The sequence below is a fragment of the Solanum lycopersicum genome, chromosome 3 (genome assembly GCF_036512215.1).
Source record: "Solanum lycopersicum chromosome 3, SLM_r2.1".
In the NCBI taxonomy this organism is placed as follows: domain Eukaryota; kingdom Viridiplantae; phylum Streptophyta; class Magnoliopsida; order Solanales; family Solanaceae; genus Solanum; species Solanum lycopersicum.
In genome coordinates, this window is record NC_090802.1 from 58,564,461 (window position 1) to 58,589,459 (window position 24,999).

At 30.2% G+C, this 24,999-nt stretch overlaps 2 protein-coding genes across 2 annotated transcripts; one reads left to right on the forward strand and one right to left on the reverse strand.

Moving 5' to 3' along the window:
* Window positions 1-503: 503 nt before the first annotated feature.
* On the reverse strand, window positions 504-4,217 carry LOC101266809 (uncharacterized). The gene is made up of 4 exons (XM_004236296.5): window positions 3,670-4,217; window positions 3,052-3,483; window positions 2,299-2,605; window positions 504-1,006 (listed from the first exon to the last, which is right to left on the reverse strand). Exons 1-4 carry the CDS (start codon window positions 4,102-4,104, stop codon window positions 867-869), a joined length of 1,314 nt encoding a protein of 437 aa, XP_004236344.2. The 5' UTR covers window positions 4,105-4,217; the 3' UTR covers window positions 504-866.
* A 12,152-nt stretch (window positions 4,218-16,369) lies between these two features.
* Window positions 16,370-24,934, forward strand: LOC101266501 (phosphoglucan phosphatase DSP4, amyloplastic-like). The gene is made up of 14 exons (XM_004236295.5): window positions 16,370-16,876; window positions 16,955-17,024; window positions 18,932-18,976; window positions 19,192-19,285; window positions 19,881-19,957; window positions 20,035-20,111; window positions 20,219-20,299; window positions 20,951-21,083; window positions 21,691-21,750; window positions 22,113-22,169; window positions 22,928-23,023; window positions 23,526-23,585; window positions 24,140-24,247; window positions 24,648-24,934. Exons 1-14 carry the CDS (start codon window positions 16,851-16,853, stop codon window positions 24,780-24,782), a joined length of 1,119 nt encoding a protein of 372 aa, XP_004236343.2. The 5' UTR covers window positions 16,370-16,850; the 3' UTR covers window positions 24,783-24,934.
* The last annotated feature ends 65 nt before the right edge of the window (window positions 24,935-24,999 follow it).

Consider the following 24,999-nt stretch of genomic DNA (forward strand, 5'->3'; position numbering starts at 1 on the left):
GAGTGTAAAGCTTATCGTTATGGGTCTAAATTTAGATAAACCATGGCGTTATGTGCGTCAGATGATAAAAGGATCATGCTGCAGATAATCTATTCATTTTCTTCCTTCTTGATATGTTCAAAACAAGGATAATGATTTTTTTGGTAATTGTGCCAGCCTCGAGAGTTGCAATTTGTTAGGTAATATTGAAAGTATTAAAATCCCTTCTTTGACAAGTGGCACAGTTTATCTTACACTTCCTCTGAACGTGAAACGGAATTTAAGTGCATTATATGTCTTCGACACCAAATGAAGAAAAAGAAATGTAAGTTTTGAAAAAGATCTTTAAGAAATTAATAAGACTAACCAGGTTGATCCAGATTAACTACAGTGCCTTGCTTCTTAGCAGTGAACTGTAGATTGTATCGATAGGAACATAGGTTCATAGAATAAGATGCATCAAGCCATCAACTTGGATCATAAGCTGAGTAATACGTGGATCCCATAAACAACGCCTGAAGCAGTGACATGAAAAAACATGTAACTTTATAACCAAAAAGTACAATTGCAGCATCACACTTGGCAATCTGTATTAGCTATTACTTGTATTACAGAGGTTGTACAACATTGTTCTTACAAGAATATAGTTGATGTTTTATGAGGAAAAAAATGAATAACTCCATGTTTTGGACCATGATGAAAAGTGATATCCAAAATGTATGGGAATCAGGAGAGTAGTTAATTTTCATTAGGAAGAAGTAAAGGTTACTGGCTCTAGCTATTCCCTGAAGAGAAACCCAAGGAGAGCTGCAATGCACATGAAGTACCATTTGGAGTTGCTTGTATGTGTCATTTAGCTGATGTTGTTACAGTCTGGTATATGTCACCTAAACTTTAATTGTTAGAGTCATCCCAAGTAGAAAAGTAACCAATGTCATCTCAACGAAGAAAAGCGTGTTAATGAGTAATCGATCAACCCTCCATCCATAAATGCTAAAACCACCAGGGTTAGACTCCACATAAGTCACTGCAAAGATAAAGCAAACTAGACATTATTTGCTGTTTGTATGGAAAAAGAATGTTACGAGACTGAACTACAGAAGTTCGTATAGATATGATGGAAACATAACAAGAATGGTATGCATATGAAGCAAACAAAGACGAGGATGTAATGGGAGGTTGGGTGATCTAAGAAGATGCATCAAAATCGTCACTTGTTATGAGATACATAAAATAAAACTGCTGGTATTGTGCATAGCATATCACTATAGACGTCCCATGACCATAAACCAAGTGATCATAAATATTATGCCACTACACTTGCATCATCAACCCTTAAAAACTTGAAGTGTTTAATCTTATGAGACTCCCTTTGCCTAGCGCTTCACCCACCTGTCTGACAAGATACTAGTACTAATAACTAACTAATCTATATTGGACTAGTAAAGACAATGGAGATTATTACTAAATGCAGTTTGTCCTGGAGATTCTAGTATCTCTGGCAGTATAAAACCTCAATTCATCAGACTTTGCTCATGATCAGCAGGATTTTAACTCCAAAGCAATAGAAGATACTTCACCAAAATTATCTAAATGAGGGAGCAAGTTCTAGGCAAAATAGTGTCTTTGCTACAAGGTTGCAAGAAGATTACATGACCTTGTAGATGTTCAGTGAAAATGCACTTTCAGTAAGAAGCAATCAAACTGTGAAAATATGACATTAAATGTAAAGCATCAGAGTAACACTTCACTAATAGATCTATCATCTAAAGATAACATACTGCCAAAGTGGTTCTATTGTAGGGCCTCTAACAGTTATGCTGATGCTTCTTAAGAAAGTATTAATGATCAGAAAACCGTGTTATTGTCTTTTTAAGACCAATATAGGTAATTGAAGACACTTCAGAGGACAGGTTTGTATCCTAAGAGATATAAAGATTTAAGGGGAGGAAACATGTGAAAGAACGAGGCACGCTAACACTGTTCCTTGTTATTGTCATCTGCAGAGAATTCCGGCAAGAGAAGTCACACAGCCAATAAAATGCAGGAAGGTAACAAAGGAGAGGATCTCAAAAAAGACTGGCATATGCATTATGTAGGTATATCAACCATTCTAACAATGTGGACTATTTACTATTTCAGTTTACTATTTGTTAAACAAACAGACATCCTATATGCTTCAAAACGAAATACAAATATTAGTGCTTCAGTGAATCAAATCATTTAGTCTGCAACAAAAATTATCTCGCCATTTGGGAATTATAAGAACATAATACAAGCATAAGCAGTGCAACTTTTACAGAAGTTTGGATTGCATACCAAATGCTTGTCTCTTGTGATATGACGTCATAGTAGAAGTGAGTTGTATATTTGCAGGTGGAGGCATACAATCAGCAGACTCCAAATCACCTTCTGAATAATTTACAGATAACTGCCCCCCAGTTTTTGGTGTTTCAACATTTCTACCATCAGATGAAGATTCGGAAACAGAAGCATCATTGCTATTACAAGTAACTAGTGCATGCCATCTACTGGCTACTGATCCCAGCCCTTGTGCTCTGTGCGATATCTTTGCAGCTGCATTCAGGCATATAAGTAGTCCAACCAGTTGAACAATTGATATTACCTGAATATGAAGTTGAATGGAAACAATACGATCAGTCAATAACAGCTTTAATATACTCTGTTAGAGCAGTTTTTCAGTACTGCCCGAGTACTGACTTAAATACAAATGTTATTAGTGTCAAAAAAATTATACTCTGTTTGAGCATATCCAACAATGTGACAACTTTGTTTCTCAAGTTCACAAAGAAAAGACACAAGAACAAGATCTGATGGTCAAGATACACAAGCCTCAAAGATACTAAATGCACTTTTCAGACCTTCATATAAACTAACTTGTCGAGAAACTCAAAAGTAGAATCGCCATGGAACCTGACCAAATGCCAGTGCAATTGAGTAACGATAAGCCAATCATGACATGGATTTTACGCTTTAAGATCTACAAAGTGAGGCTAAAAAGTCTAGAGTATCTGTAGATGCATATAAACAATGAAAGAACTTGATGCTTACCACAAAATCACCAGCATTTACGAAGTTGACGACTTTTTGATTTTTTGTTGTCTGCAATAGAACTATACATTGACTGACTGTGACTATTAAGTACTCCAGGAGGAGGAACATCCTAAACCTGTGGCTAATTTTACACACATAACAAGTCAGACGCATATGTTCATTGATGTAAACTGAGACATCCATATCCATTTCCAAAAGCTCGCCAAAATGTTCCAAGTGTATAACTTGCAAATTGCCCACCAGATGAAACAGAGCAGTTCCCACTATAAATATAATGGTAGAATATGCCCATGATACAAGTGAAGCAACCACAATTCCAATTGACCACCATATAGAACCATCATGAATATGCACAGCTCTAGTGACTTCACGAGCTATCTTCATCAAAAAGAATATTGCCATCCACGAAACCACCAAAGAATAAAAGACCTGAAAGCAACAAGTTCCCCCAAATCAGAAATTGGGAGTAATTGCGCTTTGGAATTATCCCCAATCGGACTTCTCTAGCATAGCTATTTTGATTTTACAAAACGATCTAAACAAATAATGTAGTTGATGAACATGAACTTGGATTCAATGTAGGGCGATATAATTGATCTGAGAATGAACACTTACTCGTATCTTCTTTAGATATAGCTCACTGAAATGAGTCAGTTGACCATGGTATCGATCCACGAAAAGCAACTTCCTAATGCGATATTTACGGAGATTGTGCGAGATGCACAACAGTGATATGAAAGCGGCAACAGATTGGCATACTAGAACTTCGAGCTCAAAGTCATTAATCTGATACAGCTCACAGTTAGAGCAGTAACCATAGTAAACTACGAGAAGAGGCACAACAATGGAGAAGACAAAAAAAGCCAGCCAGGATAGTGCAGCGCTGAAAATGGAATACTGACAGAAACCTAAAACTCGCAGAAAGCGTTCGAGCTTATTTAAGGAAACGTCTAGATCGGTGAAGTGTTGAATAGCGTCAATAAGCGAGACGTGAATAGAGTTGTCGTCGTCGGCTCCGGGATCCGGTGGGCGGCACTCGGCGGCGGCCATGACCGGAGTTAGCTGCTGAAAAAGGTGCAAGATTTGAACCAGTTGTAATTGTTTTTGCTGAAAAGTAGACAAAATTCTGGATTCGTCAGTCTTTTTCAATTGACAAAATGGTCCTTGTGTTTGAGTAAGTTCAAAATAATCAATTAAATATATTGAACAATTTTTTTTTTTTAGTTTGTCAAAAAAATTACTCTAATTTTTGTTAAATACTAGTGAAACTATTCGCACTTCGCGCGATTATATGAAATATTTATAAGATAATAATATGAAATCTATAATATTTAGGTTAGTATCGAATATATAGATAATATTTATATTTCTCCTCGTCTGCGATATTATAGACTTTTTAAAAACATATAAAATATATTTATTTGTTTTGTATATGTATATATTAGAACAAAGTATTCACCGTGGTGAAGTAAATGGAATAAGAGATAATATGTTGAAATAACAATATATTGGTATTAAGTTGAAAATATTTTAGATGTTTTAATTTTCTCTATCTTTTCTAGGAGTAGTGATGTTCTATCTAAACTCTGATTTCGTCAAAATAAAATTATTTTCTTTTATTTTATTATTACATTTGCTTATTATAATTTTTTAAACATTATTTAAATACTTGTAAGATTTTCGAAAAATGAAGCATATAAAGTCATGATTCATATTTAATATTAAACTTTACAAGTAAGATAAAGAGACATGAGTTATAAATAATTCAAATGTATAATTTTATTAGCCACTAAATGTATTACTAATTATATATTGATTTTATTTGTAAAATAAAAAAATAAAAATAAGGTGTGAAAATACAAAAAATGAACAGAGAAAATATAATAATTGGTGACTACATAAAAATTATAAATACATTTCAAAGCAAAAAGAACGACGACAGATTGTTACATACGCAAAAAATGACATCATGAAAATAATAATATATTTTTCAATTACTTTTTATAATTTATAATAAAAGTGAAACTAATCATCATAAATTTTGTTGTTGTTAAAATGAAATAATTATATTTATTTTTTTTCATAACAAAGAGAAAATAGAATACTAAAGGATCAAATGATTAGTATTGACAATATAATACATTTAGCTAAATTATTTACATAAATTAAAACTTTAAAAACTCTATCAAAAGTAATTAAGTTGCTAATAAATTTTAAAGTGAAAAAATAATCTCTAATTATGCTTTTTTTTTCCTTGTACCATCTTCCTTTGCGAAGAGATCCATCATCATGTTTTGATCCATATGTCAAACTCTTCATATATGCAACCAAGTGAATAAAAAAAAAGCATATACGAATTAAAAATAATTATGTCAAAAAAAAGAACGAAATATAAACCATATTTATATATTATCTTTTCAATAGTAATAACAATACTAAATAATAATTATTTCTTGAAATCTAACAAATATTATAATCAAACTATATTATATATGGAAAACTAACTATTAAAAAAAGTAATTGCATACGGACAAAACATTGTTAAGAATTAAAGAGATTTTTGTAATCATACTTACTTGATAAATTATAATACAAACATAAAAATATATATTAAGAAAGCATGTCTAAGTCCATAAAAATAAAAAGAAAGACTTAAGAATGAAATATATCTTACCTTCATATACTTTTTTTTGTTACATGTTAGCTAATTCACAAACAAGTATTATGGAGAAGAGAAATTATAACTTTGTATGTGAATCTTCATGAAAATAAATATGAATCTATGTAGACAAAATAAAGGAAATGAAAAAAATAAGGACTTGAGAATGATATATTGATTAACTTCATGTACTTTTTTTTTTGTTACATGTTAGTTTCCTTCACAAATCAAATACGAATTTATAGACAAAAATAGAGGAAATAAAAAATAAAAAGTTCAATGAAGTATTTCTTACCTTCATGTACTTTTTTTTTGTTACAGATCAAACTTATATGATGAAAAAAGAAAGAATAATTGTGAAAGTGAATCTTCATTAAACTAATATAAATTTATAGGCAAAATAAAGGAATTTCATAAGACACATAAACTTATAAATTTAAATTGAAGGTTACGAATATAAAAATTATGAGAGTCATGAATATTATTAAAAGTAAAAATTAAATAAGGACAAGTCATGGGTAGTAACTCCTAGTGAATAAATTCAAAAATAAAAATAAAAATACTTAAAATGTAAAATAATAATAATATGATTTCATGATTAGAAGTGAGATGAACAAATAGAAAAAAAATATAGAATTTTTTTATTATTATAAATGTTCATACATTAATAAATTATTTATTTGTATATTTGTATAAATAAATTAATATATTTTTACAATAAAATAATTAATTTAAATTTAAAAAAGTCAAAAATAAATAAATTATGTTTCTCTTTTAATTATAAGTGAGATAAATAAATAAAAAATATGAAGAGTTTTTGAAATAAATGACCCACCATTAATAAAATATTTATTTATAATAAATTTAAGTAATTTTTTATGATATATAATAAATATTTTTTTTAAAAAAAGGAAAAAACTAAATGCAAATGGAGGCCATATAGAGGTGCCACATCATCTCCTCTATGGTCCTCATTTATATATATATATCGATTTTTAAATTCAAATAGATTAGTTAATAAATTTTATCATTTAGCTTTGTAATTTCAACTCAATACATGAATTAATTTTATCAAAAAATAAATACCTGTACGGTCAAATATCTATACTTTTTTTTGGTTGAATAGTACCTATTATTTTATGTTAGTTATAATATATAATTAAGAATTTATGACTTCATTATCCATTTGAATGAGTTCTCAAAATTAAATATGGTTAACTTTGATGTTTTGTTAAAAATTTAATGTGAGATTTTTAGTCTTTTAAATTTTTTAAAAATATCAAAAGAATGAAAATAGTAATAAATTCAAAAACAGACTTAGAAATATGAAAAATTATTCGTAATAGATAAACTACCTATAATTTGAAGACTTAAAAAAGTAATTCAATATTTATATACTAAGATATAAAGTTCTCTGTATATTGATTCTTTGAAAGAAGGGAAAATACCCAAGTACCCCCTCAACCTATGCCCGAAATCCCAGAGACACACTTATACTATATTAAGGTCCTATTACCCCCCTGAACTTATTTTATATGTAATTTTTTACCCCTTTTTAGCCTACGTGGCACTAGTTCGAAAAAAAAGTCAACCATCGTTGGGCCCACAAGATAGTGCCACGTAAGCTAAAAAGGGGTAAAAAATTATTAATAAAATAAGTTAAGGGAGGTAATAGGACCTTTATATAGTATAAGTGTGTCTCTGAAATTTCGGGCATAGGTTGAGGGGGTACTTGGGCATTATCCCTTGAAAGAAAATGGGTGATACATGATTTTAGTTCGATAAAATAATTTTTAGTGATATAGAATTAACATAAAAATAATATATTATTGTTAAAAAGCATAATAAAATAAGTAATAAATGAACAATTATAGATGAATGATAAAAGGTTTTATGTTAAGATTAAAAAAACACTTATATATCTACTAAAAACTTATAATTAGAGTCTTGAATTTTTTCTGAATAAAGTAAACATAAAAAAACTGTTCACAAATAATATGAATGTTTATAATTATTAACGATAAATAATATTTTCTTATAATTTATCTGTATTAACGATGAATGGTTAAGTAATAAGTATATTTGAAATGATTATCTGTATTAATTTTTTCCTTGATAAATTTTCTTCTATAATTCTAAGTTTTTTTAAAAAAATTTATTTCAACGCTATTTTTAGTCTCCCTTTTTTCTTTTTTATTTTTTAGTCTTTGCTTATTTAATTCTATTAAGAAAACATAAACAATTAGCATCGTAATTAAGAGAATGAAGTTTGCTCGTCTTTAGTATTTTTACTAATTTATATATATTTTTGTAAAACAGTGACAATTAGTATCAAATCTTAACATAATCAAGTTAGCTTGTCTTAAGCTTTTTATTAATTTAAGCAAAATGTTTAAATGAATTCTCTTAATTAATTTTTATTATATTTTTCATGATTCATATTTTATTTAAAATTTAAGAATAACTTCATAATAATTTTGATTATGTAACGACCTGTTTAGTCGTTTTGAGCAGCAGATTTTATTTCTGGAAAAATAGGCTGAGGCAACGGACCCCACGACGGACCGTCATGGGCACGACGGACCGTCATGGGCACGACGGACCGTCGCAGGGTCTCGTTTCAAAACACTTAGAAAATCTGAAATTGGGTACTGAAAATCGACTCTCTGAACTTCGTGACGGAGTGGCAGGACGGACCGTCGCAGGCTCGACGGCCCGTCACAGGCCATTCACTTAAAATCGAGTTTCTGTACGGCCCGTCACGGGCTACGCAATCCCAGGCTGGGTCGGATTTCTTTATACGTTTTAAGGGACGTTTTTGACTATTCCTGCTTTAATTATAAAGTTAGAGGGTTAATGCTAATAAGTCTAATTACTTGGGGGATTAAAAGAGGTAACCTTAAGTTAATTAGTGGGTTATTATTGTCATCTTTTATTCTTAATTATATACTAATTAGGGTAAAAGAAAGAGGGTTTGAATAAAGAAAATAGAAAGAACAAGAGAAAGAGAGAGAAAGTTGAACGAGAGAGAGAGGGAGAATCGAACGAGGAAGAAAGAAGAACAAAGCCTTGTGAATTTGCTTGCTTGATCACTAGTCTTCGGTGGAGGTAGGTTATGGTTTTATGTTTTCATAGTAAACTCTTAATAGAGAATGATATGTATTGGGTAGTATTGTAAACCCTTCTATGTGCTTAATTGTATGCATGCATGAACGTGATTATATAATTGTGATTATACTAAGCATGATGAAGTTATTGAATCCCAAATCTTGATAAAAACCTAATCTCTTTTCAATGATGATGCCTTGGTAAGGGAGAAGGCTTGACGAACTAAAGTAATGAGATTGATGATGCCTTGGTATAAAAGAAGGCTTGATGAATTGATAGAATGAGATTAGGGGATCGGGTGTCACGAACCGACACGTAGATTTAGGGGATCGGGTGTCACGAACCGACACGTAGATTTAGGGGATCGGGTGTCACGAACCGACACGTAGATTTAGGGGATCGGGTGTCACGAACCGACACGTAGATTTAGGGGATCGGGTGTCACGAACCGACACGTAGATTTAGGGGATCGGGTGTCACGAATCGACACGTAGATTTAGGGGATCGGGTGTCACGAACTGACACGTAGATTTAGGAGATCGGAGTGTCACGTACCGACACAAGAGGATTAATGAATATGAGGGAGCGGAGTGTCACGTACCGACACAAGAGAACAAAAAATAATGAATCTTGAAAGATGTTAATATACTCAATCTAATGAACATGATTCCCAAATGAGTATGGTATTGTGGCTTGAGTCCTCATGTGTGAACTTGACGGTAATTGTTAATGATATAGTGCTTGCTGTTGCTACATGTTGAGTATTATAGTTGATTTTATGATATTACTTGGTATATACTGTTTTCTATTTTGAGTTGGCCGATGATATCTACTCAGTACCCGTGTTTTGTACTGACCCCTACTTTTACGTTTTCTTCTTGTTTATTTGTGGAATGCAGCAAACGTGCCGTCATCTTCGACTCAACAGTAACTCTAGCCAGACTTCATTACTCCGGATATCAGGGTGAGCTAATGCTTCTAGCTTGGACTGGATCTTCCTCTTCACGTCTTGATGCCTTGATGTTCCGGCATGGACTAGCTTTTACTTGTTTTAGCTTTTAGAATACTCTTAGTTTAGTCATTTGATTTATAGATGTTCTTGTGGTGATGACTTCCAGATTTTGGGGAATAATAGATGTTGGATTTTAGAAGTTATTGAATTGGTTTTTATTAATGAGTTAAGTCTTCCGCATTACTTTCTGTTGATATTATATTGAAATGTTAAGGTTTAGATGGATTGGTTCGCTCACATAGGAGGGTAAGTGTGGGTGCCAGTCGCGACCCGATTTGGGTCGTGACAGATTATCTCCCGCCGCTAAGCGTATCTACAAATACATTTTAATGTTTTCAAGAATTGTTTTTGTCTTACTTTTAGTAATGATCTTGCTCTTATAATTTCATGCAAAAAAAAAACAAATCAATTATCTCTTTTATATATCTTATTTTCATATTTTGTATCATTCTTATTAGAAGTAAAAATAATTATACAAAGAAGTCTTTGTCGATAGATTTTGTATTACAAGATTAAAGTAGAGGACAATTAAGCTAAACATAAATATATTTGGTTAGAAATATTTTTTGATGTGATTTTAAGATGTCACAAATTTTAACATTAAGTAATTTGGGATTATGAAGGTATATAGTTGGAAGTTATAGGTATTACTAATAAGTATTAATTAAGTATAGAGGTTTTGAAAGATGAAGAGGTGTGAGTTTATGATAAAAATTAAATTAAAAATAAATATATAAAAATAAGAGAAAAAGGTAATGTGACATATTTTTTAATAAAAAAAAATATGTTTAAGTAAAATCCTCCACCATTTTTATGGTTTATTTTATTATATGACATATTTTCTTTTTACCTCATTTTAGAAATTTCAAATTATTAAAAGTCTCCAAATATGCTTCTAATAATAAACATTATTTTTATAATTACTATTATTTTGAACAATATATACTTTTTCTCTTATTTTATATTATAGGAGAGATATCTATCAAGAAAAAAATTAATTAAAAATAAATTTAAAAAGGGACACCGAATTAAAAAGTTGGTTAAAAGGAATAGAATTTTTTTTGAAATTATAAAAAAAAAGAAGTAATCGTACGATTGTTTTAAAATAAAATTAAAAAATATTTAATTTTTTGCTGATTAAATTCTCAAAATTGTGAAACATTTGGCCGATAAATAATAATTATATATGAATAATATAAAAAATAATGCAACGTTAAAATTATGTATTTTTATCATATCATTGTTATGTGATTGTGAGATACGAAACTATAACAAGAATCAATTTATTTGATTCTTAGCTATATAATATTTGAATTTAATATTTAGTATTTTATTTACTTTATATTGAGATATGATATATTACTTTTTTTTATTACTTATATTTATTATATATTTGTATAACATTTTTATAGCTAATGAGGAGGATGATATTATTAGACGAAATCAGAAATAAGATATATTGGCGTTTTTTCAATTAACTAATTAATCTGATAAGGAACCAATCAACTCTTGTTACATCAGTGGTTTAACCGGAGAACTATAAACAATCCATACAATAATACCAACAAACATACATAAAATTAATTAACTAATCAAGCAAAAATATTTAAAATATACGATTCTTCAAATTTACAAAGTGAATAAAGACAATCACTGTCGGTAGAAACTACAAAATTAAGAAAAAAAATCTCAAAAAACTACAAAGAGAAGCAAAAAAAAAAAAGAACAAATTATTTTTTCTATAAAAGAATCATGATTTGTATCATCAACAACCCAACCTAATAATATCAAATATATATGTAATTACAATAGAACAAAGTGATAATGATAATTAGACATATTAAATCATTTTACCTCACAAAATTAAAATATGCAAAATATATAACTTTTTTCATTATACATCCCTTTTTTGCAAAAATCAGATCAAAGAAGACAAAAAATAAATAAATTAACAAATCAAATGTATAAAAAATGAAGAATAAGGAAAATAAAAATAAAATGACCATCATGGAATATCTCAAAGTGGGTTTTTATAGGGGTAATATTTAGGAGTTATAATTTTTATATTAAATATTTTGAAGGTTTGAATATGAAAGGTTAGGAGTTAGGAGGTGTAATGCCCATTAACTAATTTATTAATAGCAATATATATATATATATATATATATATATTCATAATATTATTGTGTAAAAAGAAATAATCTAAAAAACCCTTTTTTTAAAATAAAAATATATCTTTTTCTCATCATTGAGGCATGCCACATAGGCTGATTGAAGATCCTCATTTATATATATATATTGATTTGATATTCCTTTAACTTGGCTTCAAATCACATTTATATTTTTCAATGTTGGATGTGCACAAATAGACACTTAAATTTGTATAAAGTTGAACAAATAGACACATATGTCCTACATGTCATTTTTTGTCCTACGTGGTGTCCTAGGTGTATTTTGTCATATAGAACTCATGTGTTTATTTATTTAAAGTTGGATAGTTAAAATGTCTGTTTGTGCATTGTGAAAGTTGAATGTCAAAGTTAAAATTTGAAGCTCAATTTAAGGTCCAATATAAATATTATGCCTAAATATTTTATAGATTGTGTTCATTAAATTTGATGAAAAAATTAAACTTTCAAAATCAACAATAGTTGTCAAAATGATCATTAAAAATACAACACAAGACTGCATTAAAATGTAGAAATAAATAAAAATACTTAAAATTGCACATAAAAAGTTATACTAGACTAATTCTCGATAAAATGAGCTCATATTTTAGTAATCCGTCCAATCTATCTATATTTTTTAATGGATGAGTGATTTTTTATATAGGTAAAGTATGAGTTGATACCCATATTCAACCCATTGAAATATGAGTAAAATATAGATAAAATATACACTAGTCAAATGAGTTAAACTTCTTACTTTTATTCATAATAAATTCATGATATTATTAAAAAAATTATAATTTCTCTTACTTTTATGTTTTTCTATAGAATTATTTTTTTTACTATAATTGAAAAGGTGAAGTTTTTTGCCCTCCAAAAATATATATATATTAAATGTACATTTCTTTTTTATTTATAATTTTATATTTTTTTATTCATTTAATTTTATATTGGATGATAAATAATAGTGTAAAATAAACAAATCATGTATTAGTATTGACATGGTTAAAGTGCATTAAGCATGTTTTGGTCCTAAAATGCAAATATTCATTTACTTTGAAATTAAAAATATTTTCCCCTTATCATTACATATTTTTATTTTAATTGAAAAGTTATAGATTCTTTTCACTTTTATGACACAGTAAATGAAACATTTTCAACATTTTTCATCTAAAAAAAGATTAAAATATTTTCTTCATGTTGAATTCTTAAGTAGAGTACTATTTATTCATGAAAATATGAGTAAAACATCGTTGAACTAATATTTTACCTAATCTATTTCTTATCCAATCTATTTTTACCTATATCAAATAGGTTAAATTATTATCCGTTTTATATTGATCCATTTTTAACCCAATCCACACATTTGCCATCAATATACTTAGAGCCCGTTTGGATGGACTTAAAAAAAATTAACTTTCAGAAAGTACTTTTGAAAGTGCTGAAACTTATTTTTAAGATAAGTAGTTATGTGTTTAGATAAAAGCACTTGTTTTGGCAAATAAGTGTTGGTAACACTATTTTTTAAATAAAAATGTCTGAAGTACCCTTAAAATTGTTGACATGATAAAAAGTTGATAAAATTAAGGTTTTCATACTTTAAAAAATTAAAACAAAATTAATTTATATTTTACATCCATAAGTAAAAATATTTTCTATCATTCACATATTTTTTTATCATCACAATTTTTTATAATAATAATAATAATGATGATAATAAAAATAATAATAATAATAATTAAAAAAATTAATAATAATAATAAAAGAATCATGGGCAAAAAGGTAATCTACTTGGTCAACATAAAATGACTTTTAAGTTAAAAAAAAGGAAAAATTTCATATATGGCAAACTTATTTGATTAAATAATATTATATGGATATAGTTTACCTAATTACATTCTATGGGTATAGTTTAGTTATTTTAGGTATCTTTAATTTTGTATATAAGGTTTCTTTTGTTTTTTATTTGTATAATTTTATTTAAAAAAATGGTTTATAATTGAAGCGTTAAATATGCTAACAATAAATATAGATAATGACATAATTTAAGGTAAACGTCCCTTTTTTAAGGTAAACGTTCAAATTCATATTTTTTTTTTCAAAAAAATTAAGAATTTTACAGCAATTGAAACAAAAGATAAACTTATTTTTGCTGTTTATGAAACAACAGTTCATCAATTTTTTTTTATTTTTCTTTGTAATCGAATTCAGGTAAGTGTTTCATTGATGAAAATTCATGTTTATTATTGCAATAATTATACAACGTTCTATTGGATTTACAAATTTTGATTTATGTGCGTTCGTTATTGTGGTGTCGTAATTTCTTTTTTTTTGAAAACTGGTTTCAGAATATGATTATTTTAAGCAGAAATTTCGTACTATACAATTATATACTTTTTGTTGATGTAGTATTTATATATTATAAAGAAGAATAGTGTAAGCGAATACAAGTAATCGTTGGTGATAATTGTATATAGCCATAAAGTAAGTGTTTTGCTTTTGATACAATTATATACTTTTTTTGATGTAGTATTTGTATATTAAAAAGAATATCAGTGTAAAATTAATTCAGTAATTTGATTGTATAATAGTGTTGTATTAATTGTATATATGATCTCGTTGAATGATTTGAAATATTTTTATTTTGATAATTATACAGATAATGGCTTCATTGGCTATTTTGGTTATGCATTCTGGTTAATATGTGTACATGAATATAGTAGTTAAACATGACAATATATACAACTGTCTAAATGACATTGTATATACTCCAATAATATATAAACTTAATATATACTAACTTCAATAATTTGTATATAACTACTAAAATATACAATACAAATTACAATCATATATGAAATTTTTTCATCTGTATAGCTAAATCCAATTACTTTATGTATATATGTATACAAAAACAAAAATAATAATGAGCCTTTAATATACAATCCACTACTTCCACTATTAAAACTTAGTATATATGTATACAAAAACAGTCAATTTTGAAAACAGTCATGGACAGATCAATTTTTGTATATGTATATAAACTTAATATATACTAACTTCAATAATTTGTATATAACTAATAAAATATACAAATTATAATCATATATATGAAATTTTCCCATATGTATAACTAAGTCCAATTACTTTTTGTATATATATATAAAAACAAAAATAATAATAAGCCTTTAATATACAATCTGCTACTACCACTATTAAGACTCAGTATATTATTCATTATACATAACTTAAAGTATGTATAAAGTAATCAAATCCACAGACACATATACAAATATATAACTAAAACAAGTGTGTACTAAACATGCAATATACTATATACAATTACGTGAATACAAAATTTACTTAAACAATAATTTTTTGTTTATTGACATCTAAGTAACAAAAAAATTGTATCTAAATTTGTGTTTTAAGCCACTACCTCATAATTATGATGTTCTTCAAATCCGTCAACTTCACATGCATTTTCCTCTGAATCAATGTTTACTGCTTTCCTCTTTCTTCCTCTTTGTACAATTTTAATGCCTCTAACTTTAGCATTGTTAATAACTTCTTGAACTGCCGTAGAGTCATATTTTTTCTTTGATCTCAATTCTTCCATTGTTTGTTCATGTTGAACTTGTTCTGATTTTAACATAGACCCTACATCAACCCCAAAATCTTGAGTTAAACCCATTGAAAACGATTGTAAATATTTAACAAAATTGACATGCAATAGAATACCTCTGATAATCCTCATAGATGAAGATGATTCATTTATTCTATGACTAATTTGAGATCTAATAAGAACAAACAATCGATTATTTCATCAAAAAAATATGAAAAAACATAAGAAACACAATACATATACAATTGTTGAATAAGGAAAAAAAAAGAAAAACGACTAAAATTTATAATACATCATATTTCAACTTAGACAAGAATACACATTTCCTAATTAAATAAAATTTATAGTAATAACAATATAGCGACACTTGATACGTTATTTATAATTTCTACATTTGAATTATCAAATCCATCCTGTCTTATATTTAAAGAAAAATGCACAACTTTTTCTCCTGCCATAAAGTGTTGATTGATATCATATTATTGATTACTTTAGCTTTTTCATTTTTCACTTTAAACAAGAATATTTTGAAATTTTTTTCTTTATATTATAAAAAATATAATTCCGAGCTGGCTTGCAACAAATAAAATATAAAAATATAGGGGCCAATTGCAATCAAATAATATAGCTCAACTAAGTGGTACCATTACTAATTGTACGCAGTCACAGAAGACGGTTCCTTCCCAACAAATTGTCGAACATATGCTAAATTTTGACAACTCAAATTAAGAATTTGATTAATATTGAAACGAAGAATCAAATATAGAGAAAACCAAATGAAGAGTAGCATTTTTATTTACTCCCTTCGTCCCGTTGTGCTTTTTGAAAGTCGATTTAACTAATTTTCAAAGTTAAAATTAAATTATATTAATTGAATATTTTAAATCAAAAAGTTATACGAAAATATTATAAATTACATTTTTTGTATATCAATATGTTAATATATCAATATCAATTAAAATTATTATAAATTGACTCTAAAAATAGATATCAACAAATAAACGAAAAATTATGATTCAGAATAATATATAAAATAGGTAGAAAAAAGTAATTCTTCATCTACGACAAAAAAAAAAAAAAGTAAATAAATTAGCAACAAGTATATAAAGCAATAGACTGAACTGCTTAAAATAACAAAAAGGAACTAAAAACCTGTTCATCTCATTTCTGCATCACACTTGATCAGAATCATATTATTCTACAAATCCATTCATTTTTTTCAAAATGAATTGCCTTCAGAATCTTCCCAGGTTTTTATTCTATCCTTTTTTGTTGTTGTTGAATTTTGTTTGTTTAAGTTTCATTTTCCCCCATTAATCTTGGTTCAGATCCTCTGGTTTACCACTGAGAAGCTTCACAGGCAATTCAAGAAAGCCTTATCCTACTGTTGTTTCACTGGTAATGATCATTTTTCGCTTTTTGGGTATTGTTTCTTAGATTTGATTTGACCCACTTTGATTGATTATATCAGTGATCTTTAGATTGAGTGTCAGTCGAAAACAACCTTTTTATCTTGCATTCTATCCTTCACCCTACTTATGTTATTAAACTATTGTTATTGTTCTTGTATTAGTGATATATGGAAAAATTTTTTATGTGAAGTGTGTTGAGGAAAGAGTGTGAATATACTGGGTGTATACGCTGATATACATATGTTGTTAATAGCTAGTTAGAAAGGCTAATCAGTCTGTTAGAAGGTTGGTAGTCAGTTAAGTATATTGTTAGCGATATACACTATATATGCACAAATACTGTGCAGGGGGAAAGTAACAGGTACATGTGGAATTAATCGAGGTGGGTTTGATCTGGTCCGGATACCACATGTGGTGGAAATTGGCTATATCTAATCAAATTACTTGTTTGAAGATTAGACAGAGTTACTTGATATTTGTGTTGTTGGAAGGTAGCAAGTACATGTGGACTTAGTCGAGGAGTGTGCAAGCTGGTCCGGATAACGCGTTTGGTAGAAATTGGCTATACCAAATCAAATTTCTCTCTTGAAGATTGGACAGTGTTACACGGTGCATGTACTGGTGAAAGGTAGCAGGGTAGTGGAAATAGTCAAGTTGCCTGTAAGCTGGCCGTGATACTATATTCAGTAGAAATTGACCGTACTAAACCAAATTACTTTCTTAAAGATGGACTAAGTTACTCGGTATTTGTGTTGGTGAGAGCTAGCAAATATCTGTGGAATTAGTCGTGATGCATGTAAGTTGATCCGAAGATTATAGTTATAGGAAAAAGGAATTATTTTGGGGACCAAGTTTGGTTCGTGTTGTCGAGAAAGTCTTGGAAATATTTCCTTTTTGTTTTTCTGCTACTTAGGAGCTCATGGGTCTTGCCCCTATAAAAGGGGTAGCTCTTTTCCTCATTTCACTGCACAGAAGCAGAAAAACAAGTCACAGACAGTGAGAAAGAGATAATAGTGCGTGAGTGTGAGGAAAAATGAAGAGTGTGAGGGTGATATATTAAGTTGTGTGAATCAAAAAGAGGCTATTTTTTTTATAACTGTGGTTCCTGACGCATCTGGGCTAATCTGTTGGTTAACTGATACCTCCTACAAACACAAGTATCATATAACTATGTACACCACGTGGTGGATCGATGTAGGAAATCATGAGTAAATCACTTGGCATTTTTGCTTGAACCTAATATCTTATACTTTGCTCCTCTTGACCCGTGCTTTCCACGTTAAAATCTTGTTAAGTCAAGGATCTGTTCATTTTACTGTTAGTACTGTGAGTATTATTTTTGTGTGATATCATTCACAATAAAATGTCGAAGTAATGGTTGTTGTTAGAGTGGGTTAGAGATCCAGATTGTTTGGATTTGCTTATATTAATTTAGACAAACCCTCAAGAGCTACCTTTTGGGGTTGAGTTGGGCCCATATGTCATATCTTTACATGGTATTCGTGTCTGGTCCATCCTCGTTTGGACACCCGTTCCATGCTCCAGTTGGGTTTGGACTTGAAGGGGGTGTTCGAGTTGGTTAAAGACTCACATTAGTTAGAGAATGGATTGACGGTCTACTTATATGATCTTGGACAATCCTACCCTCTTGAGCTAGCTTTTGGGATTGAAGTAGGCCAGGTGCCATATCTTTAAAATTGTAAAGTTAGTTTGATAGAGAAAACATGTTTTCAATGTTGAGAAAGTGGTATATAAATTGAATGGTGTCAAGCATTTTGAGACATCCAAGAGAAAATGTCATACAAATTGAAATGGCAGGATTAGTAATTTGTACTTTCTACTGGTTGTGATCAATATTGAACCTTATCATGCTCATTTTTTTTTTGTATACAGGGGATGACAAAATTTGCTGATCAGCGTCTAAGTATTGTGGCACAGGTAATATTTGAAACAAAGATTGATGAATCGTTCATTGGTATTTCCTTTTGTTTTTTCTCTGGGTGTATGTTTTTAAATTCGACATGCTACTCTCAATGTCATTGGTTTAATAGTTTAAATTGTGAAAGATGTGCCTGCTTCTGTCTCCTTTTTTCCATCTCTAATCTATGAAATCCATTTCTGAATTGCCATTAGCTAACTTTCTCTCTTTCTAGGTAGTATCTGTTCCTGAATCTAGTACAGCAAAGGACGAGGATGCGGGAAAATCTGATACATACAGTCATGACATGACTGCAGCTATGGGAGCTGGTTAGTCTATCTTTCTACACATTTTTTAGTTCTGTGAACTTTATTATCTTCTACTTTTGAGAATTTTTCTGCTGCATACTTTTCCGATCTGAACAGAAAAGCTATTAAACTTATTAGTTTCCTTGACATATCAAAGAAAACTTCCAATTATTTTTCACTTAATTTGGAATTTATGGAATTGGATTGAAGGTGAGGTTGTGTTTGGTTTTACTTTTTGCAACTTATATTTGGATTAATGTTCATGTTTGAAAGTACTTAATACAACTTCAAAAGTGAAAAGTGAGTTGGAAAACATGTTATAAGTTGTTTTCCAAATTTGAAATTCAACTTTAAGTTGAATTTTAGAATTTTCATGGCCAAACACTGATTTTCAAACAAAGTGAGTATATTCCGGAAAACATCCTTTCTTTGTGCAAACTGCAAATCCAAGTTTGCTCTATGTAAAAACATGATTTAGTTGTATTAGCATAAATTCAGATTATCAAACTCCGTGACATACACTTTTAATGAGTAACTAATCCAGAAAAGTTTGCACAGTCCTATTAAGTAACTAAAATGTGTGGCACTCATATCGTCCCTGACTTTCTTAATGCAGTCTTAACCTATAGGCATGAGTTAGGGATGAACTACAACTTCATCCGTCCAGATTTGATTGTTGGTTCATGTCTACAGGTAATGAGAAATTTCCTTTTCTTAAAACATATCATTCTTTTCACTTCCTTTTTCTTTTACCTCCCAAAAAATGACAGACTCCTGAGGACGTGGACAAGCTTCGCAGTATTGGAGTTAAAACTATTTTTTGCTTGCAACAAAATTCAGATCTCGAGTATCCATGAAATATGTCATGATTATGTATTTCATGTTGGATCAACAAATCTGTTTGACCCTCAATCTAAGACATTTTTTTACAAGTCCTTAATTAGTGTTTTCTAGATATTTCGGGGTTGATATCGAAGCAATTCGTGAATATGCCAACAAATGTGGTGATATTGAACACTTGCGTGCCGAAATAAGGTTAGTTTAACTGAAAAAAGTCAGCAGTGCCTTGTTTTGTGGTTGTAATTCTCTCTTCCTCTCTATATTTGTCTCTACCTTTCAGTTAATGTAGCATTAGAACTTTCTGTTTTTTTTTTTAAAAAAAGAAATCACTTCTTTGATGTTACAAATAGTGCAGGAGTTTATGCAATTGAGAAAGACAATGTTTTTCTTTCTGTTACTTTTTAGTTCTAAAAGGAAATAAATCAAATATTAGAGTTGGTTTGAACATGAAATAACAGGTTATAAGAACCTAGGGACATGGGTATGCACATTCAAATGACAAGATAGAGAACATCTATTACTAGGCTAAGTTTTGCATTCATGTGCAAAAGATTTATTATGGAATATATAGACCATGAATCAATTCATTTTCTTCTTTCAATTACAAGAAACGTAATTAGTAAAGGTAAACACACTTCTTTGTTTCCTTGTCGCTGGGTGGGAAGTTGCGGAGATCTTTTACAGATACCAAACTTGTTAAATTTCTTATTATTACTGCTAAAGTTACCTGCAAGGCTGTATGCGCTTTTCGTGATTAGTACAATATGTCTGCTAGACTTGTAACATAATATTATACAGTGTGAGATTATTTTATTCTCGTAAGTGTGTCGATACTTGACGAAGCAGGGATTTTGATGCATTTGATTTGAGATTGAGGCTTCCAGCTGTAATAAGAAAACTGAACAATGCCATCAATAGAAATGGGGGTGTGACTTACATACACTGCACAGCTGGACTTGGCAGAGCTCCTGCAGTTGCGGTATGTGCTTTGAGTTTCTTTGTGTCATGTGATGGATGTAACTGCATTGAAGTACTTATTTGTCTGTCTTCTGGGAAGATCTTAATTTGTGTTATCGAATAGAAGAAGGTTGCTATAACTATAGCGTAGACCTTGTTTTTTTGCTAATATTATTATATAACACTTCTATCAACGATAATGTGCTTTCTTCAAAATGATTTTGACTAATCATATGCAATTTTTTCTTCCTAGGGCAACATAGTATGTTCTTATTACTTGTATCTCTAATAAGATTTACTTGAGCTTGTTCGTTGGTAATCCTTTAAGAGTGTTGTTGATGCACTAATATATGTAGAGGGCATGGTACTTCTTGGGTTTGTTTGCAAGTTGCAAACTAAACAATGTGTGATTGTATTACTTAAGGAGAAAGCAATCTGTCAGATTTCTACAGATATGCACCTTCCTGGAACGCCATGTTGTTTTATTTATCAAATTTTATCTTGTAATTTCTTATTTGAGAAAGTGTCTTGGACTCGAAATGAGGTCACGATTAGTTAGAGTTATTTTTCTATTAATTTAAGTGTCATTGTGACTGACCTTATATTCTGTTTGGAACTTTGAACTGCAGTTGACATATATGTTCTGGGTTCAATGCTATAAGCTTACTGACGCTTTCAGTTTACTCATGGTAAGTTTCCCTCTATTATGGTTATGTAGTTTCACTTTTTGAAAATATTATTATTTCTCTCTGACTTACTATTACACCAAGTGCTCTTTGAGAATATTTACCATGAATTATGGTCCGTGAGGGAGAAGATTTCATCTTTTTGAAGTTGATATCATCTGTTAAAGATGTTGTTCTTTTGGTCTTTGCACCAAAAATATTTATGGTGGTGACCTGGATAAAGAGTTCATGTTTTTTTTAAAATTTTAAGCCATCACCTTGAAGAGTTTATGCAGTCGCATCTCTAGCAAAGTTTTAAAGCTGATTATTGCCAGTTGAAGATATAGTAATCCATGTTTAATCTCTTTTTGTGTATCTTGTTGCAGAGCAAACGTCCCTGCTTCCCAAAACTAGATGCAATCAAAAGTGCCACAGCAGACATCGTGAGTTCTATTATCGTTTTAACAATTTTTCATTCCATAATTCCCTTGTGACTTTTGGTGTTGATGTGGAGTGCATGGTATATGTATTGCAGTTTGTCACTTAATAAAGTGAATTTGAAATTTACACTGTTAGTTAGGATCGATATTATTACTTAGCTGACCACTACATACTTTGTTGAAAGGTCAATATTTTTATAAAACCAATACCAGGAGATACTGTATCCTTACTAAGAATCCTAGTGTACCTCTAAATCTGAAAGGGATTCTATTCTTAGCAGATTATCTTCAATGTAATAGCTACTCCAAATACACGAAATTTTCTGTTTGTCCTCTCAAATATGTCAATATTTTGTGTAACTCTGTACAAGACTCGAGTTGCTACATTGTAATTAATTGACTATTCTACATGAGTCTATTTCACCTTGTTGGTTGATAGTACAATTTTAATAGGGTATGAAAATGAAAAAAAAAAAACACGCTTTTCACCATATTCTCCATCCTTCAACAACTTTTGGAAATTGAAGAAGAGATGCAATCCGTGCATTCCCACGTATTCTTTGCCGTGCTCACTCGTACATTTGTTTTCTATAAAGGGATGCATCTCTTGTGATTGTAGTCGAATTGGAAATATTGGAAGATTGTGGTGGTTTATCTGAGTACTTGTTTTCATTACACATTCTGCATGCTTTCTGAATATGATAGACGATTATTCTCATATATGCTTTTCTGTTCATGACTGAGTATCTTCCTGTTTAAAGCTTACAGGCCTAAAAAAGACGCCTGTCACGTTGACATGGCGTGGTGATAGTTGTACTACAGTGGAGTTATCTGGACTTGATATTGGCTGGTGGCAGGTAATAGTCAAGTTTTTCAGAATGTTTTACGGTTTTTTCAGCTGCCCATAATATACTGAAGTTCATCATTTCCAAATTTCGACTGTCGATTGCCCATAACCTGATTAATAAATTTCAGTGGAGGCACTATGATCATATGCTGTTACTGTTTCAAAAACAATAATAGAAAACATATATTGTCAGATGAGTGTTACCGTTTATTTTTGAGAAAATTGTCTCGATAATGTTAGTCTTTTAAATCACCAAAGATCAATGCATTGGTTACAGGTAGAACTATTTTATAACAACCACATTCCCTGTCGTCGTTTTGGTAAGAGCTCTTACTACTTTGGGAAAGAGCATCCAGGAATATGAACAACGTGTTTCCTTTGTTGTAGTGTTTTATTGCCTTTTACATGTTCGTAAAGAAATTTCATAAACTATTCTTCTCAAATTTGATGCAACTCTGCTTTATTTCATGCTTAATATTAGAGCTGATTCAAAAACTTCTCAATGTTTTCAGAGAATACCGTTAAACTTTGACAAGGAACAAGGTTTGTGGACTCTCCAGAGGGATTTGCCAGTAAGTATGTTGTTTTAGGCTTCCAGTGTTTCTTCCTTTTTCTTCCAAGATGGAAAATTATATAGACACATAATTGGAAAGTAATATCGGTTTTATGATCTTAATATATATATCATGGAATCCACATTTTGTGTTTCAGATATGTTTCATTCCCTTATATTACCAAGGATTAACAATCTAAAGAAATTGTTATAAATTAATTGGAGAACATACAACAGATGTTTCGTAAAGATTGTCAATCCTAGTGTCTTCTTCATCAGGGGCGGATCTAGTGTGGTGGGAGTGGATTCCCCGGAACCCAACAACTTTCATGTATATTTTGTATTTATGTTTAAAAATCTACTAAATCTATAAGAAACATTCATTGGGACCTCATTAACAAAGTAGTCTCTTGGTCTATTGTTAGAAATGGAACTTGTTGAATTTTTGCTATATCTTTGATGAGGTGTTCGATTCATCTTTGGCACATACAATAAAGTTCTCTTGAAAAAATTTTGGTTACTGGGAATCCGTAAGCTTCAAATCCTAAAGTCGCCTCGGTTCTATATTTACAGGAAGGACACTATGAATACAAGTACATTGTTGACGGTGAATGGATATGCAATGAGTTTGAGCCGATCACTTCTCCCAACAAAGATGGATATGTCAACAACTATGTAGAGGTAAGGAACTAATTTCACTTGAATGTGGAGAGAGGTCTCTCATGCCTTTCTCCTGTCGTTTCGTCCTACTTATGCCCCTAGTTATTCCAACAAGGGTCTTTCGCAAACAACAGCCTCTCTACCTAACAAGGTAGGGGTAAGGTCTACTTACAATCCACCCTCCCCATACCCTACTTGTGGGACTATATTGGGTTGTTGTGGTTGTTTCATTCGTTGTCTTTCATACTCCTGTCAAAATGTCGTTTTCCAAGGAACAAGACATAAACGCAGATTAGGGACTGAAAACTAGATAGAAGTGTTATCCATTCTTATCACTGGACATCTCATTGTGCTACAGTGAAGGTGTTTAGCCTTTATGTTTAATATTGACACATACTTTTCAACTTGGACGTTCCAACAGGTTCTTGACGAAACTCCAGACAACATCACTAGTGCAGCAATACGGAAGAGGCTCTCCAGTGATGACCCTGATCTTACTTCATACGAAGGGCTCATAATCGGACAATTTCTCGAAGGTTATGCAGATGTAGAATGAAGGAAGTGAACTCACAGCATACCTACTACTTACAATTGTAAACAAAGCTAATAATCTGCTATAACTCATGCAGTGTAATTAGGATGTTGTTTGTAGTATCAATAAGAGTTGTATGATACGTTTATAAGGAATGAAATGTTGTAGTGAAGTAACATGCTCCATCTTCTTCTTCTTTTTTCTGTTGGATTTCTACTTGTTTCGTGTCTGATTAATCATA

Coding starts and splice junctions, on each gene's coding strand:
- LOC101266809 (XM_004236296.5), bottom strand. CDS start 4,104: ATGGCCGCCGCCGAGTGCCGCCCACCGGATCCCGGAGCCGACGACGAC. Junction 2,606..3,051: donor TAAATGCTGGTGATTTTGTG/GTAAGCATCAAG, acceptor CTTCATATTCAG/GTAATATCAATTGTTCAACT. Junction 1,007..2,298: donor TCACAAGAGACAAGCATTTG/GTATGCAATCCA, acceptor TTATCTTTGCAG/TGACTTATGTGGAGTCTAAC.
- LOC101266501 (XM_004236295.5), top strand. CDS start 16,851: ATGAATTGCCTTCAGAATCTTCCCAG. Junction 18,977..19,191: donor GTCTAAGTATTGTGGCACAG/GTAATATTTGAA, acceptor CTCTCTTTCTAG/GTAGTATCTGTTCCTGAATC. Junction 24,248..24,647: donor ATGTCAACAACTATGTAGAG/GTAAGGAACTAA, acceptor ACGTTCCAACAG/GTTCTTGACGAAACTCCAGA.